Source organism: Centruroides vittatus, unplaced genomic scaffold (assembly GCF_030686945.1).
Source record: "Centruroides vittatus isolate TY-2023 unplaced genomic scaffold, ASM3068694v2 contig_975, whole genome shotgun sequence".
Taxonomy (NCBI): Eukaryota; Metazoa; Arthropoda; class Arachnida; order Scorpiones; family Buthidae; genus Centruroides; species Centruroides vittatus.
In genome coordinates, this window is record NW_027122648.1 from 3,107,691 (window position 1) to 3,125,025 (window position 17,335).

At 29.0% G+C, this 17,335-nt stretch overlaps 1 protein-coding gene across 4 annotated transcripts in view; it reads right to left on the reverse strand.

The window, feature by feature from the left end:
* LOC136985712 (protein tramtrack, beta isoform-like) overlaps window positions 1–17,335 on the reverse strand; it is a 139,529-nt gene that overhangs the window by 14,341 nt on the left and 107,853 nt on the right. The window contains exon 5 of one of the 4 annotated variants that reach the window (XM_067283050.1): window positions 958–1,373. The exons of 2 other annotated variants lie outside the window; for them this stretch is intronic. In XM_067283050.1, the coding sequence (XP_067139151.1) occupies window positions 1,054–1,373 (320 nt within the window). In that variant the 3' untranslated portion in view covers window positions 958–1,053. Of the gene's footprint in view, window positions 1–957; window positions 1,374–17,335 lie in introns of those variants that run through there. One more of the 4 variants, XR_010882374.1, reaches the window with a different exon arrangement.

Genomic DNA, 17,335 nt, shown 5'->3' on the forward strand with positions numbered 1-17,335 from the left:
AAATCGTTTTATTTTGTATTTTTTAAAAAATAATCAAAATCGTTGTCATTATTACTTTCCCGGTGTTATACAGTATAGCCCTATAACAAAGGAAAAGAATGACAATCAGTCAAAAAATTACTTTCTCAGATTTTTACTCTTTTGGACTTGGGAAGCCTCAAAACATAGAGAAGTGCAAATGGATGTTAGAATGTGTACCAACCGATTTAGTTCAACCATTTTCAAGCTTAATAACTCCTGTGTTAAACCATCCAACTCCGATTCAAAATCGTGCCTCCCACACAGTCTAACATTCGTGTATACAGAAAAAAAAAACCGAATCTTTTGCATATCTTGGCATTTCGAGGTGTCCTGAGTCCAAAAATGCAAAAATTTGTGGTGGGATCATTTTTTGAATGATTGCTACACTTTTCCTCTGTTATATATAACAATAGAAAAGTAAAAATTATTGTACTGATTCATTACTTAAAAGAATATGTTAGCTTTGGAATAAAAAAGTTTCTACGTTCTATCTTTATTAGAACTATATTTATTAATGCTAATATTCTGAGGTCATGTGATGACGTCAGAATTTTTGGGCTTACTTTGTTAACAAGTCTGCCCCTGGTCGGAGTTAGAGTTGTATAAAAATATGCCGACTCCACAGCTCTGTTTATAATAGAATTTTGAATTGAAATTTGATATAATTTGAGTAGAGTTCTAATTATATATTTCATGAAATTTTTTCATGAGAAAAATCAAAGAATTTGGTTCAATACAATTTTGTAAATACAAAATTATTTAAAAGTATTAAAACTTTATTTTATGTCATAATCAAAAAAACAAATGTATAATTCTTGTATGTAGTTAAAATATTCTCTTCTCTCTAAAGACAGAGAATGAATAAATAAATAATATATTAATATTTTAAAGTTTAAATATACAGTATTATAAATTTAATATAATGAGAAAAATAAATTTAAATAGGAATAATTTTTATTAAATCTATACATATTTTGAACAACACAAATTTCTTTACTACAGTTTTTTTTTATAAACAGATGATATAAATTTTTAAAATACTTGTAAAGAATAATTTGAATGTTTCTTTGTTATATGTAATTTTAGTTGGCATAAATATGCAAATTTTTTAGAACATAAATTACAACTGTGTGGAAAGGAACCTTCGTGCATTTTCATGTGTGATCTGAGGCTGCTTCTCCATTTAAATGCTTTGCCGCAAACTTCACAGTGACAGTTTTCTTTAGATGTAGAATGTCTATTGAGATGAATTTCTAAGTTACTTTGGTAACTGAATTGCTTTTTGCATACAGGGCATTCAATACCTTTAGATTTTTCTTTGTCAAGAATGTTTTCTTGAGATTTTTCTCCACCTGTAAGAAATATTATTATTAATCAATATTTTTGAAAAAAATTAGAATTTTCTTTACATGTAATAAATGTAGGAAATCAATCTGGTGTTTATAACAATTTGAATATTTACTTTATAATGATGATAATTAAATATAACAAAGATAATAAAGTTGTATTTTTTAATTTAAAAATAGTAATAATTTGAAAATTAAATTAATTTTCAAATTATTACTGCTATATATTTATATGAAACAATATAAGATAGAATGAATGTACATCAACCAACCAAAATCATAGAGATAGCATTTAGATTATAAATATAGACAAGATCGTGTACAGATATCCCTTGCTTAACGTGGGATTTGATTAACATATGAAATTATTTGCAGTAATCCCTTTATATACATGGCAGAAGTTTTAATTTACTTGTCTTTACCAACTCTATTTACTTAACATAGATACAATATTTTGATTAACGTGGTTTTAATATACACGGATCAAGGGATTAATTAACCATGTTAATCAAGGGATACATGTACAGTACATATAAAATTAATGTCAACCCTTCTCTCTCTATTATTTATCTAACCCTACTTTCTTCATTTATTATTGGATAAAATGTTCCAAAAAAGACCTCAAGACCTCATTCTGTCAAAAACAACATGCTGACTTTGCACAGCATAGCAATTTATAGCATCAAATAAATCATATGAAAATTCTGATTAATTAAGCAGACAAGTACTAATTAACCACAGTACTATGTATAGTATTATCAATAATGATCTGAAATTTTGTAATTATATGACAGGAACTAAATCAGTGGTTCCCAACCTTTTCTAGGATGCGGAACACTTTTGTGAGCAATTTTCTTTAGCGGAACGCTTAATATGAAATATGAAGTTAATATGAAATACATAAGCTTGTCATCAGTTATTTTATTAGAATTGAGCAGTTATAATTCAAAATCTCTACTCATATTATTAATGCCAAATCTAAGACAGGAAAAAATATATCTAAATAACTTTAATGGGAAACTTGTGCCTGATGTTTTTTACATATTTCATTCAGTTTTTATCGTTGCCTTTATCTTATTCGAAACAGTAGTACACTCCATAAGTACAGTACGAGTCGTACATATATATTTAAGTTAATGAAAATTTTATGATTTTAATTTTTTGATATTCAGCGGCTCGAATACGATTGTACACTTTCTAATTTGAACTAAATCTGCGGAACACTTGGGAGATGCTTACAGAACACCAGTGTTCCACGGAACACCGGTTGGGAACCCCTGAACTAAATACTTAATAAGCAGAATAATCAATGTGTGTAGCCATTTCAAGATGTCCCTTAATCATTATACAGAATGTAATATCTTTCATGTCCTATCAAACCTTCAAGTTCTATATGTACTCTGAAGACATTCCAGATTTTATTTTATATGATTTTTATTCTTTATATTCCCAAGAAAACAAAATAATAGTATTTGCTAAAGAGTGAGCAAACGAAAACATAATTATATAATTATGTATCAATTTAAATCTTCCAGTATCCAGAATCTTCTGAAAGTAAAAGTAATTATTGAATATTGTAGGGAAACTACGTTAGACAATGGGATAAATACAAAATTCTAATTTTTCAGTTTATCTTTGCTTTCTTTTAATTTATTAAATGAATCAAAAATATTTAAAGAAAAAACTTATAGACACAATTAACTCATTCTAATAATTAACTAACTAAACTAAAGACTTGAACATTATAGAAAAAGGGTGTTCAAATATTTAATATTAGTAATTTAATTTGTGTTTCTTATATTACAGAACTGATATTATTCCAGGATAATTATAGAATGACATAACAAGAAAATTTAAGTTTAACTTTATTAGCTACATTTAATATACTTGTCTACCAAATTTCTTTTATAAATTTCTAAATATCAATATAATATACATGTTAAATTGCAAACATTAAAATTATTACATCACTAATTACATTGTTTTTGTGAGGGAATATATATCTATTAGACATCATTCAGAAAAAGAATAGTTACTTTAAATAGTTTAATTGGGTCAGACTTTTCTATTGTAATCTTAATTCAGTAAAATCTCAATTTAACAAACTTTGACAAAATCTAAGTTCTGTAGCAGAAGTTCAAAGGGCAGGATATTAACAGGATGTTAATTTTCACAGCCTGAAAATTCACACCCTGTTAATTTTAAAATGAATTTTATATGTAATTAAATTAACATGTTATTTTTTTCAAATTCAAGAATCACCACGATATTTGGAGATACACACTACAATGTGAGTGTCTCCAAATATCTTCATCCCAAGACAAATAAATAGGAAATTATTTTTTGTTTTGTGAAATTTAAATTTTAGTTTCTTTTTAAGAACACTGTTTAGGCCTATTTGTTTAATTAAATACAATTAAAGTGTACTTTCCAAATTAATTTGTCAATTTTTAACACATGCATTTGGAAAACCTACATTATTATATAATAGACTTTCAGCTTTAACAGACACCCCTAACATGAATTAGTCCATTAAATTGAGGTTTTGCAAGAATTTCTCTTTATAATTCTTCAAACAAAAACATTATAATGGTATCAGATATTTCAATAATACAATGTTCATTCTAATCACTTTACTGCAACATTATAATTAAATAAATTTTGCCATCTTAATTTACTAAATATTTAATTTCATGAGAGACTATACTCATATTATTTTTAAAAATGGATTAGTATATTGACTCTTACTTATCATGCAATGAAGAAAATCAACTGCAATATATTAATTTTTGTAGCAATCTTAAAATTTAGTATTTATTTTGTATCAAGCTATTCTATTTATTATTTTGTAGTTAATTTAGTAAATGAAAGTGGAGTAAATAAAAAGATTAGATATAAAATTTATTTTCTATTTTGTATATATCTAAAAATAAATATAAATGCAAAAAATAAAGTTGAGTAGAGTAATTGAAAAAATTAACTTACATGATAAATGTCAAATAAAAATTTCATCATGCAAATAGACAAAAATGAAAGGATGCATGGAATTACTTGAAAATCTAATTAAAACTGCTTTCCCCAGAACAAAAAAGTTTTTGAGCTTAGATGCATTTTCAGATTATATGTCTCTTATCAAGAGTAACAAGAAAAATTTCTTTTGTTGAATTTAGATGAAGAGTACCTAACCAGAAAGAAATTCAAGTTTTAAAAGATTTTGCTCCAAGCATTAGAAAAGCAAAAGCAAAAGCATTAGAACTGAATTTATGCTTGAAGAACTTCCTTAACAAGAATTAATGTATTCATTATAACAGATAAAAATCTTTCCTTAGCCTCTTCATTGATTATAAAAATGACATGATTATAAATTTTATGATATTGAAATTACAGTTCTGAATTTTAATCTATATAAATAAAAATGTAATGTTCGTTTGTTCCTAATAGCTAATCTCCAAAAGTTCTTCACTGATTCCTTTGAAATTTTCACACAACATTGCATTCAAATACGGGCATGTTTTTATATAATATAGATGTTGAAATTCCCCTCTGGGGGATAGGATTAAGGCTTTTATGTCCATCAGATGGCACTAACTCCACGAGTACGACGACCTAAGTTGCTTTTCTGTGAGGCATTATTTGGATGAACTAAAGTAGATCTATCTATCTATATAAATAAAAATGTAATGTTCATTTGTTCTTATTGATTCCTTTGAAATTTTGATACAATGTTGCATTCAAATACGCAGGTGTTATTATATAATATAGGTTAAGGTTTACCGTGAAGAACTCAGCTTCTATTTATATTATTTTACATGCAGTTTTTTGCATTTTTGATTGCATTTTAATAGGGTATGTCAACAGAATATACACTAAAAAAAGATTTTTTGAAATCCCCCCATGGGGAAAGTGTTATACATTTATAATAGATACATTTTGAGCCATAGCAACGCGTGGCTGGGTTCTCTAGTTTCTAATATAATTTGAATATTAATTTTTATAATATTACAGTAATTACAATTACTACTTGCATCTATTTTTTGCAAAAAAATTAATATTCAAATAGTTAAGAAGTACAAAGACAACAGCTAGCCTTTGCTGAATGTGCAAATTCCTATCAGATGACTACAATTAAAGAGGAATTCATACAGTACTCTGGTCAGAGACAACATGCAATTATCAAATGTTGTTTTACCTTATCTAAGACTTTGCATATCTGGCCAAGTCCAGATTAAAGAAGAGGGATTAGTAGGAGGAAAGACTTAAAACAAAATCAAATTATGAACAGCACACACTTTATCAAAAGCATTCAAGAAGATTGACAAGGAGAATCATCCATACAATTTAAAATTTTTTTGTATAGAGTAGTATTTTTTATTTAGATTTAACAAATAATTTTTTCTTTGAATTCTGTGTATATATTCTACATAAAAAACAAAGCAATGAAACTATATGTGAAAAATTTCCATAATATATACTCAATTTCAAAATCATAAAACAATTGGAAAAGGTAATATAAATGTTAAGAATTAATGAAATTTTTTAAAATGTAAAAAAAAAAAAAAACTTTTATGAATGTTACATCAATACCAAATAAATATAAATAAAGATGATTAAACAAGTAACAACCCACCTTGAAAATTTTAGCATATCTTACAATCATGTTTACATTGAGCATGTTCATTTGAAATGGACTGTCATTGGTTTTGCTTATCCAACTGTATTAAAGCCACTTTACTAGCAATGTGCCCATTGATAGCAGGATGAACAGAATGAATTATAAAATAAGTTCATTTCCTACATATCTATCATAACTACCTTTTTTTCTTGTAATATAAAAATTATCTATTCATGTTTCCAGAATTTAAAAAAATTTAATTTCATTTTATTTCAATAAACAATTATATAAAAAATTACAGAAATGGAAATATCATCTAGATCATTTTTAATTAGAGTAAGTAATACTATAATGCCATTCTGTAAATTAAAACAGAATATATCTCACAAAGAACTTGGAAATCATTAGATAAATTAATTAATCTAATTTTCTGTATTAAAATAATATTCTGAATATTCCAATATTAACTAATAGAAAAGGAAAAATTTATGATGAAAACTTACTAGTTTTATGTAAAATGTTTTAAACATTTTAAGCAATTAAGAGTTTCTTACATTTAACAATGGTATTTCAGTGTAAAAGCTGTGTGACATTTACGGTATTGGTTGATTGACTGTTTATGATAAAAAGAATGTACGAGTTCATTTATTTATTTATTTCATTTACATTTAATATTTATTTAAGTTTCTAACAGTCCATTATTGAGTTAGAGACGTGTTGACAAATTATTATTATATATGACCATGATTGGTCTGGAAAAATGGATAATCTGGCAAAGCTTTGGTACCAAGGGTGGTATATCTGTATTTTAGACATGAATCATTCTTTTGAGGAAAAAATAAATATTCTAAAAAACTATGATCTTTGAACTGTAAAAATTCTTACAACAATCAATATTTAATAACTATAAAAGTGTAACTATAATAATTATATATTGGATCATAATAATAAAATTAGGTATTTTAAAAATGTGAAATTGACAAAAGAATATCATAGACTTTGATCTTTAAAAGAAAACATTTTGTAATTGTTGTTTCGAATTTATGTATACTATCATTTTAGAATTAAATCCATCAAAGAAATTTATTTTTCATTAATTTAACTGTATATTATCAATTAGAAAATCAAACAAAAATTTAATCCCTTCATTTTGTTAATTACTTTATTCAATTAGGTGTATTCAAATATAAAAAATTAATCATGTAAATTATAGATATTCTTCTGTATATGATCAAATGACTTACAATCATCTCAACATTTGTGGACTTTCCATAAATCCCAATTTTTGAAATAAAAAACAAAGTTCATTTAATTTGTTTTAAAGCTGTAATATAAGAACTACAATTCTACAGGCAAGGAAATGCAAAGCACCTTCATAAAGTAAGTTCTGAGTGTGCAAACAATCTAAGCAGATGACATATGCCAGCTTTTGTCATCAGATTCTTGTCTCTAAACATCTAAAGAATTCAAATGATGCATTCAATTTCATCCAAAAATTCAATCATTGTCAACTGTATCCAAAAATACATAAGAAAATTCCACCAGATAAGTTCTATAACAGTCAAACATCAATTCTCTTGATGTTTGACTGTTTGAAATTCATTGACAAATTTGTGATGTGTGTAATAACAAACTCATGAACAATGGAATAGTAAAAACTGGTATAGACAGTTCAATTCTTGGAGAACATCAGTGCTGGGGGGTGGTAGTAATGAAAGAACTGCTTCCCATGCAGCACATCTTTACAATTTGTTAAAAATTAAATTATTTTATTACTCAATTTCAAATAAATTTCTTCTGAGGAACATATTCCTGGCCACCCCATTGTGGGCCTGGCCAAACCCATAATGGGATTGCCTAAAAATGCCATCTTAGTGCCCAAAGGATAGAATAAGCTACCAAAAGAAAAAAACATGTCCTTTACTGGTCTAGTTTCAAACCCACACTTCACCACTGGAGAACATACGTGTACAATGTGGTCAAGCAAATAAATGAAGCAGTATGGATAAACAGAAGATTCATCATTTCTGAGTTTGGTGTGACATTCTCCCAAGTTTCTTGTAAGTGGGCTATGATATTGTTGTAGAATGTTTAAAGTTCTAAAATTGTGTTTGATATGAGTGCCAAATTTCTTACAAATGAGCACAAACAAAAATGCGTGGCTTTAGAATAGAAGTTCTTGATGAGAAAAACAACAAGAGATGCCACTTATTAAAAATAAAAGAAAAAAAATCTAAAAACTGTCTATTGGTGTTACCAATAAATACATTTAAGTAATGTATACTGTAAGGAACTGAGTCCGAGCTGTATTTTTTGTTTCTATTTTTTGTTTTCTTTAATTATATTTTATTTTTGGGGTTTATGTTTAGTTAGGACATAGGTTCCCTACTCACCTTCTGCAATAAAAAACAAAAAAAAAAAAAAAGAAAGAAATGAAGAAGAACCAACTCAACGACTAGACAAAGCGCCATAGGAAAACTAACGCGCATTTGCGCTCCTAGACTCAGAAGTTCAAAGGAAGTTCCGCAAAAAAGGGGGGCCCACACGCACCTAGCGTAGAGAACTTGCTAAAGAACTTAATAAAAAAGACATCTCAAATGTGTAAAAAGCCTGGTAAAATTTAATGTAAAAGTAGTTAGCAAAATTGTGGGAAACAAGCTGACCAGGGGAAAGATGGAAAGATATTGTTAGATGTTTAAGTATGTAAATGAGGGGGTAGTTCCAGAATGTAATTGTAACGTCACCTCAGAGTATAAAACAAGCAAGACCCGAGACAGAGATCGAGGTGAGCTTCTGACAAAATAAACTTCCAAAAAATGAGCTTCCAATAGAGTGAGAGCGATCAAGGCAAATTTCGAAGTGAAGTGAATTCCAGAGCGATAAATAAAGAAGAAGTCTTGGTGATCCGAAAGAGGTTTGGATTCGAAGGAGATTTGGATAGAGAAAGGTTCCTAGTATTGAGGTGACAGATAGGATCATAGTTGTAGGTTGATTGACTTTGTCAGATTCTAAGGGGAATAGTTAGTAGATATTAAGAGATAAGTTATCTTGTTTTGTCGGGTCTTGAGAATTGTTTCTTAATTGAATAAATTGTTTTGGTTCTTACTAACTTGTACATAGTGATAATTGCTAGTTTATATTATAACTTGTTTGTTCCTTATTGATTTTAGTTTATAATTTTTTTTTTTTCGGAGCACACGAAAGTCCAGGCCTGGCTTTCTAATCGCGAAACCTGCGTAAAGTACCCATTAGGTTAATGGTCGTGAGTTTCTAGCAATAGTTTCGCAAACGATAACGGTCCTTTTATTTGTCATTTATTATTTAGTACTTTACAATACTTTCGACAGTATATAACAGTCTTCATCAGATAATATGGCAGATAGAATGCTATAAATCTAGAGATTGAACACGTTTTCAAATTGCTCTTCACGAACAAGCATGGAACATAAAATCTTTGTTTAGAAATAAAAAATATAAAATTATATGCCATTATAAATTAAACATGATATACGATGGCAATGGCAAACAAAAATTAACAGAATTAATATACACAGAAATAATTGATAAGAATGTAAAGAAAATTTAAACAAAATGTAAACACTGGAGCCATCTTGTCACTAGTATGTTTTTGTCACATAATTGCATGACCTATGATTTTAGCAAGTTGAACAGTGCAACCCATATCAAGTGTGAGAGAGTTGCATGGAAACATTGATGCAGATTGATTGATGACAAAGACAAAAAGTTTGTGCTGTGCAGAAATGACAATTTCCTATGTAGGGCTAATGACTTCCCACTACAATTGGCATCAGTTTTGCTAACAGAAGATCAAACTTTGGTGGTTTTGAGAAAAGTAAAAAAGGATATTATTATGCCAGGAGTTGTGTCAGCATTATCTGGATCCTTGGACCCGCTAGTCAACGTAGCATGTCCCAGATTGTTTTTTGAAGTAAAGACACACAAATCTGCTTGGTTCCTTTGTCCTTTGGTGAACAAATGTTCCCATCCAACCTAATTTTTAGAAAAGGCTCTTGCTAAGAAAATCACTGTGTTAGTTCCTAGCTCCAATCTTGTCATTTTTTCTGCTCTTGAGGCAAAATCGCTTATAACTAGTATTATTGAAGCTACTCCTCCAAATTTGTACTGTTTTTACAAAATAGACATGGTCTTGTTATTGGTCATTGGTCTTGTTACAAAATAGACATAGTCAAAATAGGGAACAGATATCCATCTGTTCCCTATTTTGAGGCAGTCATGCTTGCCAACAGTCTATTGATTGAGAATGAAATTTCCATACTACAAATACTGGGTTTAAGGCAGGCTCTTTCATTAGTTACTGAAAATAACTATTTATGTTTCAATGGTAGTATTTATTTGCAGAAACAGTGTGCACCTCGGGGCTCACCTCTTTTGGCTATTTTAGCTAAGTTAGTTATGAGAGCCATAGAATTCAAAGTGTTTTGATTTTCACTTTGTATATGTTATCCCATTCTATAGGGCTTTTTTACCTGTCCTCCCATTGCTTGTGGATGAGATTAAATTAGCAATGTGCAGGGCTGGACATTCTTTTGCAAAGTTTAATGAATTAAGCAAATACACCAACAACTGCCGTAAATGAGCTAAATTTTGGATATATAATTATAGATTAGAAACAAATTTGGCACTATAGTTAGGCATTAGGCACTATCTCTTATTAAAATTAATAATTATAATATTTAATTAATTAATTTAGATTAAACTGGGAGAAAAGAATTGGCCCGAAGCAGGACTCAAATCCGCAACTCCCACTTACCGTGCGGATGTGTTCCCAGTTACGCTACCCAGACCTTCGGTCCAATCTCCTCTTCCAGCATATATAAAACTTTTGACAAGATATTGTTAGATGTTTAAGTATGTAAACGGGAGGGTAGTTTCAGAATGTAATTGTAATGTCACCTCAGAGTATAAAACAAGCAAGACCCGAGACAGAGATCAAGGTGAGCTTCTGACATATTTCGACTAATTGACATTTTAAGATGTAACCAACGATGGTTATATCTTAGTCTTATCTGCGCCCACATATCCAGCATATATGTGTCCCCAGTCAGCACTGCAATAACCATCAATGGTTATATTTTAGTCTTATATATGCTGGAAGAGATCAGACCAAAGGTCCAGGTAGTGTAACTGGCAACGAGTCCGCACGGTAAGCGGGAGTTGCAGGTTCGAGTCCCGCTTCGGGCCGATTCTTTTCTTCCAGTTTAATCTAAATGTAATATTTATACAGTACAGTGAGCAGTATGAGCTCATGCAATGATTGTGTTCACTATCCCCAAAGAAAGATTTCTCTCTTGTGTGACAGGTTGTGTGTCAATTATCTAGGATCAGGCATTCCACATGCTGGATGTTCTACAAGAATGCCTGCTGTGTCTTTGGAACCACCACAGTCAAGATTATCATTCACTGACCTCTGGTCACCTTTAAAACACTTACACTTTTCAAATGTCTTACTATGGCTGAGTGTCTCATCCCTATACTGTGCTTGAAGTCTTTAGTAAATATCTGTGGGTTTTACACCTTCTTTCACAAAAAACTTCATCACAACTGTTCCATGAGAGCAATCCACTATTTTGAATAACTGTCATGTGACTGACCTGCAAAGGGTATGCTACCTGCTAGTAGTAGGGCACACTTTCAACTTACTACCACAAGTAGTTAGCATTCCTTCTGGTACCTGTAAAACAAAGTCCAGTTTGACTTGACTGCCTCTCATAAAATATTACTTTGCTTGTAAGCAAGAGTATATTTATTTATAGCATCATAGCAAAAGAGAAACTTATTGACTTTGAATTTTGAAGACATTAAATTAAATGATAAACTTATGAATTAATCAGTCAGGCAAGAGTTTCATTCTTAATTCCTAATTAATCATAGTTTATGAATACAGCATCTACATTGATTTTTTAAAATGATTTTAAATGAAGAAAACAATTTTAGAAATTAACTTTTCTTTTATGTCTAAATTCAACTACTCAAACTGGGTATATGTAAATAAGCACTACACATATAACCAATATCCAGCAAGAAAATATTTAAAAAAACTACATGAAAGAAACATTTTCATGTTTTTTTTAAATTTTCTTGCTGGATATTGGTTGTATATGTAGTGCTTAAATTTATGACATAAGAGTATCTCCATAGATATCAAAATTTCTTGAAAATTCAGAATGAAAGAGTACATTTTTCCAAGATTGTCACTGATACAGTTATTACAAAAATTTTATATCAGATAGAGGTTCAAATTTATTGATCCTTACTAATGTTCTATGTTTAACTTTAAACACAAGAAAATCAATTATTTAATAGCATAACATAGATATTATAATCATGATGAAAAAATTGACTTGACATTCAGTAGGTTTTATTATTATTATTTTATACAGAGTGAGTCAAAAGTCCCTTAAACATTTTTTATTCCAAAGGTATTGAAGTTGTGTTAATTTTGTTAATGTAATTACATTTGACATTGAAAATGATTTTCAAGATCAGCTATGTCGAAACTTTTTTACAAGCACAAGTAATGTAAAAGTTCCAATAACAAAGTAAAAGAGCACCATTTAATTACTCTAAAAATCATTTTCTGGATTCAAATAAATATATTTAAAACTGCATAATTTTCTTAAATAGGCACATTTGTTTGCCTAATTACTTAACTGCTGATTCATCTAGAAACGATTTCATCAGAGTTAAATGGAAAATTTTTGGTATTTAATTCATATTGTCAGTTGTTTATAAAAATAGAATTTCCACAAAGTGTACACATAGATATAGTTTTTTATTATGGTGTTGCTGAATGTTGTGTGTCGGCTGCTGCTAGATTATATCAAGAAAGATACTCAAATCACCATCTTCCTGCAAGGCAAAGATTTTCCCTAATAATCAGAAGATTTATTGAAACCGATTCTGTAGAAGCATGACATAGATCAGGCCATCCACATACTGCAACAAAAATAACATCTCATATGCATGGAATATATTTTACAACAATTCTGATCCAACTCATGGACATTTTCATTATTTTTGTATTAATATTTGATTTTATCACCAATATATGCATGTATCTATTATTATTGTATAATTTAGCATGTAATTTCTGAATATAATTTCCTCTGACAGTTTTTGAATTTTCAAGTTTGTTCTAAAACTTTAAATTCATCATCATTCTTTTGTACATTCCAATGTAGAACATCAAACCATATAGAACTGAAGCAGATCTAACTATAGTTTTAAAACATTTCTCTGAAACAAACTGAATTAAAGTTCTTTACTGACGATATATTAAGATGTTTTGGCATGTGTTTGATGGCATATTGACAGGAAATTGGTTTCTATAGCAGCAGTGAATGTGTTAAATTAATTATACAGATATTACATAATTTGGACGTAATAACTAAAAGTAGGCAGTTATGCTGCCATATTTTTTATTAACTTTTGTAACTAAAAATAAATGAATAATTTAGACATTTCTGGAAGAACAGATCTATCTGGAGAGGAACTCAAACTTGCAACTTCTGCTTACTGTGTAGATATATTGCCAATCATGCAATTCAGACTGATATCCAATCTTCTCTTCCAGACCAATTAATTTCAGATATAACTTTACTGGTTACTTTCTGCACCAACCTCAGATGACTAAGTGAATTAAACAAGTTCTATCCCAATAATTAATCTGGATCTCAAAATAGCACTGATCTTTATATTCAGTTGCTATATGTTAACCTCAAAACATTTTTGGTCTTTATAAAGCCATCTTCAATAAAATTAAATATATCAACTAAAGATAAAGGTTAGTGCTTGAATTCGAGGGTTGGATGTCATGCTGATCTTGTTTAAGTGAGAAAGGAAGAAATTATCATAAAGGCGTTAATTACGTATAAATATTGCTAGGTTAGTGCTACTTTGATTATTTGAGTGTTATCAGTTTGTATCTAATAAATTTAATCTGTCTCTATTATTTAATTGTTAGTATAATTCAAGCTTTCTATTAGGTTTTCTATATCATGTCAGGGTAAAAACTTTATTTAGTTGAGTGTCATGAGGAACTTGGGTATATAGTTATGTCCAGTCAGCCTGACAAGTGATCTGTGTGATTATATCTTGTAAATTAATTGGTCTGGAAGCAAAGATTGAACAGCAGTCCAAGTAATATTAGTAGCAATGCATCTGCATGTTAAGTAGAAGTTGTATGTTTGATTCCTGCTCAATCTTTTCTTCCAGAATAGTCTAAATTAATTTACTCATTTGTAATTATTTTAAATTAAATACAATATGGTAGCATAACTATCTATCTTTGGTCCAAAATATGTAATATCTGTATAATTAATTAGTTAAGTTCCAGTTCAATAGTTAATCTGATACTGTTGTTTGAATATCTGTTATCTATTGCTTTTTATATAGGGGTTGAACAAAATAATTAGAACACTAACAAAAAGATCAGTTTTGTTTATTAATAAGGAGTAGGATCCCTTTTTGCAGATAATACAGCTAAAATATATCAAGTAGTGTTGCCACCAGGCCAGTTTTTAAATTCATAGTCTGGATTAATTATTAATTTGTCCGGTTTTTGTAGAAATTGTGAAATTATGATGAAACAAAATAAATTTATAAAAATATTTGCGAGTATTTTATTTTAATGGTTAAAGACTTTAACTTCACACTCCCACCCAAACTTATCCCTAGACTAAGAGTGATAGAAAATGTACTTTTAAAATTCTAACTTGCAAATATTAGGTTTGTTTCAACATAAGTCCCCAACTGGTTTAAAACTGGCATGTGAATTATTCAGTTCTTGGCTGTAAAATGACACTCTGCATGCCTTGTAGTTTCAAATTCAAACAAGTCAGGGACTCGTGTTGTGTTGATATGTGTTATTAATTATTATTCTTACTTTTATGTATTACTTTTGCAATTAATATTGACATCAGACTGTTATTAATTATTTTTGAATATGTCACATGGGATTATTTCATTACTTTAATAATATATCATGTACATGTTTACCTTCTAATAAAAAATATTTATTTTCTACTAACAATAGAAATAAAAAAATTAAGTTTTTTAAAATATAACATCCTAATTTTAAAATGTCTGGGTCAACAATTTTGAAAAGGTGACAACATTGATATCAAGGAATGCACACATATAAATCACGAACAACATTAATATCAATTTTATACTGATGCTATTTTCTCATTGAAGTAGGTGATAGAAATCTGTTTCTAACTTTTTCTCAAGAATGCCCCATACAGGCTCAATAATATTCAAGTCCAGTGATTGGAATGGCCAGGGTCGATCTTAACTTCAGTTTCATGCTCCTCAAATCATGACTAAACACACCCAGCAGTGTGGATAGGAGCACTGTTGCCCGGAAAGATTGCATCATCATTTGGAAGTTTGGATCATGGTATGGTTGGTCACTCAGAATATGCAATGCTGTTTCTTTACCTTTGAGGCCATCCAATATTGGAGTCAATGAGTTAAATTATGTCACGCCGCAAATTATATAGGAACCTCCACCATGCTTGACAATGGTTTAAGGCAGTCAATGTTGTAAGCTTCACCTTGTGATCTCCAGACATAAACACAACCAGAAGTGGGAAACACAGTGAAAGTTAGTTCATCCAACCCTAACACATTTCCATATCTCTAGTGTCCATGTTTTGAACTTTTTCCACCACTGCATACACTATATGATGTTTTGTGGATTGGCTATTGCAGCAATGTCATTGATATTATCTTTATGCAGTGCACATTGGATGGTTTTCACTTGAAGCAAATTCTGCACTAATGTGTGCTGCTGTAGTTTTGTATTTTCTCGTTACAATTCTATGAAATGTTCTTCTGTTTCTTGCATGCAGCTTTAACAGCTTCTTCTGTTGGAAAATGTTTAGCCTGTCTTCATGTACTGAGATGTGATCAAGAAAACAGCAAATCTTGCTGCACCCATCAACTCAGCAACTTGGGTTACAGAAGCCTCTACTAGACACACTATAATCATTCCCTTTTGGAAGTTTGTTAGGTCTGACTACAAAGACAGGCATATAGTTTTTCAACAGCAAAAGTAATGAAATTTTATCATCAGTGATATAAACTACACAAATGAAAAAAAGGGTAGTACTTGGATGGCTCATGTTTCAGGAAGAGTTCAATTTGATTGTATACAACAGGGGATGTTTGAATTATTTTGTCCAACCCCTGTATGTACAGCTGTTAATGTTTAACCAAATATTTTACTTAGAAACAGAAAATATATTTGTAATTTTATAGTCTATTTTTATCCCACCAAACATAAGCAATGCAATAAATAAATATTGTAAATAATATTCATTGCATTGCTTATGTTAGATGCAATTTAGAAAGTACTGTACAGTTATTCAGTATAAGTTCCTGTCTCTTAATCTCCTGATTATTGTTGCAAAATTCAAAATGAGTCTGGTTCCATAAATTTTAAATAAGAGCTTGTGTACATGATTGCATACCAACTATGGAAGAATTTTGAACTAACAGTAGATTTTCTGTTAAAAAAGATTTTTTTCTTTCCATTTTAATTTATTAATACAACAATATTTATAATTTTTTGAAATCATTACATTACTAATGTGTGATATCTTTTTTTTTAAATTCTATTAAATAATCCTAAATTAAAACAAAACTATATACAATGTCTTTATATATATATCAGAACTTAGTTATTTATTATATATATATATATATAATAAATAACTAGATTCTGATTTGTCTAAATCTTAATTTCTTTCAAAAATATTGATGATCTTATTTATTGTATTTTTGTAATCTGACTACATCTAAAGAAATACAAATTCAGAAATGGTTTGTCAATGCATTATACGATGGTGTTAAATCTGATGATGATTTCTAGATCAAGCAATTATAGATTTTCCACTATAGGAAAACAATTTAATTTATGAAGTTGATGTGAGATTAGTCATTGTTAAAAATACTACCTACAATTATTGGTTTTACATGAAAATTTAGACTTATAATCTGGTATCTAAAGATTAAATTATCATTTAAAATCAATAAATTTATTAGATACTAAATCTATTAAATTCTTTCTGCATGTAATGTAAATTGCATGATATTTCAAATATTATTCATTTAATACCAATAACATTATGCAATTTGACTTATAAAAGGAACTTATCAAAAAAACAAAAATACCTAGTTCTATTCATAAAAACATTTTAAGTTAATATGAATTCATTGTGCCATATTGATAATCCTAAAATATAAATGCATGAAAACATATTTATATGCCATTAGCAAACAGACTGTATTCTCATTTTTCTTTGCTTTT